Source organism: Theropithecus gelada, chromosome 9 (genome assembly GCF_003255815.1).
Source record: "Theropithecus gelada isolate Dixy chromosome 9, Tgel_1.0, whole genome shotgun sequence".
In the NCBI taxonomy this organism is placed as follows: domain Eukaryota; kingdom Metazoa; phylum Chordata; class Mammalia; order Primates; family Cercopithecidae; genus Theropithecus; species Theropithecus gelada.
Window position 1 is genome coordinate 27,414,225 of NC_037677.1, and position 4,850 is coordinate 27,419,074.

A 4,850-nucleotide genomic window follows, 5' to 3' on the forward strand; every position below is an offset into this window, starting at 1 on the left:
CAGAGAAGCCAATAAACGTGTAAAATGCGTTATACCAGGAGGTTATAAATGCTACAAAGAGAAATAAAACAGGAGTATGGGAGATGGGCAGTAACAAAAAGCTCTAAATCCAAACTTTACTGCGCCGCTGTCAAAAAAAAAAAAAAAATACTCTATGCTCCCCCCAACCCTGTTTTGTTTTTTGTTTCGTTTTTTGCCCTTGCAGCTTGCCTGCTCTAACAATAGATGCCTTTTAAATAGCAGTCACCCTGAGGGATGAGAAATGACCTAATGGGTCCAAAGGACACTATTTGGGTGGGGGCAGCACTGAAAGCCCAGACTTCACCGCTGTGCAATACCTGGAAGTAACAAAGCTGCACTTCTACCTCCTGAATCTATGAAAATAAAACTAAAATAAACAATAGAGCTTCACTGCTGACTCCAAGCCCCTTCCTTAGGTTCAGTTGCCTCCCGCTTCTCTGACCAGGCGCTTCCACTGGCTCTGCATTAAAATTCTAAGATTATGGGATCCCCAAACCAGCTTGCAGCCCCACAGCCCTCCCGCCTCCCTCAGGCCGGTGGTGCCGTCAGGGCCCGTGTCTGAGGCGCCCGGTGGATTCAGCAGAACAACATGGTAAAACGATTATTTGCGAGAAGAGAAGACGATGTTGTGAGAACTTGGTCCCAGACACTGTCTCAAAGCAGCAGAAAAACCGCAGGAAACCTAAGGAGCACGACCCTGACGGCGACGGAGGGGGTGCGCGCTGACAGCACTGTCCCCTCGCGCCGACGCCAGAGCTCAAATCGGAACGAAGACGGAGCGGCCACAAATCCCGGCTTCTCCTTTCTTTCGCTAAGGCGGAGAAATCGCGCCGCGGTCCCTGGCGCGCCTCCCGCGGAAAGCGGGCGGTGACCATTCCCATAGGCCGCCCGCCGCGCTCCTTTTCCACAGACAAAGCTGCCTCGAGGGCGCTCCGCGGCCCCCGAGTCACCACGTTCCGTTCGGCAGAAGAAAGCGAAAGCGGCTGCTCCCTGACAGGCAGCCAGACAATAGCGACGGGCAGGCCGCTCCACGCCAGCATCTTTGTTTCCCTCGCGCCGGGAAACTGTCCCCAGATACCACAGAAACCAGAGACCGCTCTTCCTGCTCGGTCCTTTACAGCAGGCCGGAGCGCGGCGGCCACCTCCGTGGCGGGGAAGCGGCATGCTGAGCCCCGCGCCTCGCTCTGCCCTCTAGAGCGAGCGGAGGAAGCAGGCGAAAAGCCGCTGCGGGCCGTTGCTGCCTTGCCGACGTCTCTGCTCCTCCGGGCCCGGCGGCCTGGTCGGGAGGGAAGTAGCGCCGGCTCCGCGCGGAAGGAAACGAGCAGCGTGATGCGGCTCAGCGCGCTTTTATAGAACTGCGCCTGCGGAGACGCCGCGGTGGCTCCCGTCTGTCCGCGTCGTGTGTTGTCTGCATTTGGTCCATCGCTGCCCGCTGCGGCCTTGCCCTTGCGCCTCGGAGTAGCCGCCGCGGGCTTCTCTGGTGGGGCAAGGAGACCCGGAGGGCGTCCCGGTGGCGAGGGGATAGCGGCCCCGGCCTCTTGGGCCCTCAGCCTCGCGCCCGCCGAGCCCTCTGCCTGGGCTTGGGCGTGGAGCTTTCGACGCGCCTGCTTCCTGGGCTGTGCGTCTGCCCGAGCCGGTGCCTGTCGTTGACCCCAGGACCCGTCTGTCCCCTCAGGCTTGACAGCGGGTGCTAGCAGGTCCAGGCCGACTGACCGGCGAAGTCGGCCTTCAGCCCGGGTGCTCCCTCCCACGCCCACACGCCGGGCGCGCCTCAGTTTCTTCTATTGTGACAATAGAAATGAGATGATGCGGGTTAAAATTACCTAACGGCGCATAAGGAGTTCTCCAGCGTCTAGCTTGTCCTACCATAGGATTAATACCCGAAACCACGTGGGTGGAGCTGAAAAACACGATGCTGTGTGTGGGGAAGAACCCAAAAAAGCTATGGTCGGCCTGATTCCATTTATAAGACATTCTAGAAGAAGCAACGGTAGCGATGCAAAGCAGTTACAAAGGAGTGGAACTGGACAGAATGGAATGCACAGGAGCGGGGGAACTTTGGGGCTGTGGTGGGACAATTTCATATCTTGATAGGAGTGGCGTCAACATGACGTATACAGTTGCCCAAGATCATCAAACCGTAGTTTCTAAATGGGTGCGGTTTATTAACATTCAAATTATAAGAAAAATCATTTCCTCAAAAGTTGGGGGGTGGGGGGAAGAGTTAAAGAAGGTCGTGGCTAGGTGATCGTTGAGGAATAAGGGAGAAAATCACAGTTTACAAAATCTGAGAGCTAAATCCGTGCTGTTTCTGAGAAAGCAGTGAACACCAGCAGCAGGAATGGCTTAGGTCCAAGAAGGCTATGCCCTACCAGACCCGGTTGATGTGCCTCCCCGGATTTACTGGGTCCCACCGTCCACCTCTACGCCGGCCTGCAACTGTTGCTTAGGGTAGAGGCCTGGCCTCCAGTGCCATCTCCCGACAGCCTCCCCCAGATGAGGGTCATGCTTCAGCACTGCCTCCCTGACACAGAGGCTGTGATGATAGGATGCTCTCAGACTCAGGTGAGAAATTTGAAGGAACAGAATGCTCTTCCCTAGCAGTTAACCTGGAGGGATCAGGTGCTGCCCTCAGAAGACTGGGAGAGTTAGAGCCCCGTGAGGCATACTTTCCCCAAAGGGCACAGAAAGAATGAAGTAGCCAGCATAGAAACTCCTTTCCCTGCCATCCACACAGTCCCAAGGTATGCTGGTTCTACATGGTTTGTCTGGAAGCTGTCCTTGCATGTGAAGTTGTTTTCAGCTCAATAATGTACCACCTTGTATTTTTGCCTGCCTTCGCCTTTCCTTTCACCCTTAAAACCCTGGAATTGTACCTCCTAGTAAAATCAGCACTTAAACTTGGCCTCAGGCTCTGCCTTCATGTGAATCATTTAGCAGGCTTGGGCTTTAGATCCGTGCTTTTCTGAAAATTTTGCAACCACAATAACACAAAATTAGGATTTTTTTTTTTTCTCTGTTTGGGCTCTGGTTTACTGTCCCATTAAAGTGCTTCTGTAAAAGGCAACCAATTGAGACCAATGCTGAATATATAAATTTTTATACGTGTGCCCCTATTTGAAATTGCTAGAGATAATAAAAGTTTGGGCTTCCATTTATTGGTTCCTAGTGGTGTTTATTCTCAAGAGTAAATTCCTAGATCATTAGGCACTTAAATGCTTTAAAAATTTGGAAACTTAAACCTGAGATGCATGCAAGTGCAAAACAAAATGCTTTCAAATCATGATCATAAAGCTGTTAGTCTGGGGGTCTACTTACGGTTTTGGTCATGTTCTAGCTTTCCTAAAGACATCAGGGGAGGATATGTTAAAGCCTTTTTAAGTGATTTCTGGTTCATAGTGCTTTGCGAAACAATTTTTCTTTGCATTATTTTCTATATTAAATACTTCAGTAAGTGTTTAATGATAACGGCCACTGGCTTTGTGGCCTACTGTTTATTGCAATTTTGTCAGGGCTTATTCTAGGCTTCCCTTCCACCTGGGCTTCCCAGCCATCTGTAACTTGATCAACAGTAATTTGAGATGGGACTGGCCAGGGTCATATGTTAAATAGGACAGTTCCACTTTTCTGACCACAAAATCCTCCCCTTCCTGACCACTTAAAAACTGTTACATAATCTACAAATACATGGCTCTAATAAGTTCTGCTGCATACCTTGGCAAAGGTCACACCTGAAATCTACCTTTCTATTGGCACAATACATTTTATTAGAGATTATTTTTATTGCTTATAATTGTGGCCTATCAGAGCACTTAATTATTTTTAATAACACATTCTGCCTTCATCCACATCATCAATCTACTGAATTGGTTTTTGCAAGGAAAACCTGGTCATTCTAGCATGTGAACAATTTTTAATATTTGTTTGAAAAATGTTTCATCTGAGGTTAATTTCTATTGGGAGCAAAAATGAAGCCAGACTGTATATATGATGTGTTTAAATACATTTTCACAAAAAGAGAAATATTAAGAATATCTTGGTTTACAGACATGCAGTATCAGAAGGCATCCCAATAAACAAAAGTGAAAGCTCCTTTTTAAATCCTAGCACTTGATTATTTCCAAATATATAAGGGCAGATAATGTTCAGCAAACGTGCAGGTTTTACAAATTGGCTCCTTCAGAGTAGGTCATAAGCTTGCTACAATTGCCTTCCCATTACTCAAACATTTTTAGAATTCTTTAGAAATTTGCCACAAGAGTCTGAGTCACATTCTTTTAAATGACATCATCAGTGATAGCAAATCTTCCTCCTCTGAGAGCAGATTTTTAGAAAAAATATTTGAAACCACACTGAGTTTAGTAACATCATTTGGCAGGGAAAACTTGAACTAGAAAGAGCAAAAATAAGTGAACTGATTAATGCTTTTTAAAAAATTAAACTCCAAGAAATGGAGGATTAGGGGAAAGTTTGGAGCAGAAATTAATGATTAGAAAACAAACAATGTTTTTGATCAATTCCAAAGGTAATTCTTTGGAAAAAGATCAAGAAAATGGAGAAATCGCTGATGAATCTATTAAAAAAAGAAAAGAAAAGAAAGAAAATATAAAGGAATAAGGAGATATAAAGATATAGAGACCTTTTTTTTGTTTTGTTTTGAGACAGAGTCTCACTCTGTCACCCAGATTGGAGTGCAGTCTCGCTCTGTCACCCAGGCTGGAGTGCAGTGGCATGATCTCGGTTCACTACAAGCTCCGCCTTCCGGGTTCACGCCATTCTCCTGCCTCAGCCTCCCAAGTAGCTGGGACTACAGGCGCCCGCCACCATAC

General features: G+C 47.9%; 1 protein-coding gene across 1 annotated transcript; it reads right to left on the reverse strand.

The window, feature by feature from the left end:
* Positions 1-440: 440 nt before the first annotated feature.
* Positions 441-3,351, reverse strand: LOC112630996. Its single transcript, XM_025395516.1, has 2 exons — positions 3,340-3,351; positions 441-1,802 (listed from the first exon to the last, which is right to left on the reverse strand). Exons 1-2 carry the CDS (start codon positions 3,349-3,351, stop codon positions 567-569), a joined length of 1,248 nt encoding a protein of 415 aa, XP_025251301.1. The 3' UTR covers positions 441-566.
* Between the last annotated feature and the right edge of the window lie 1,499 nt (positions 3,352-4,850).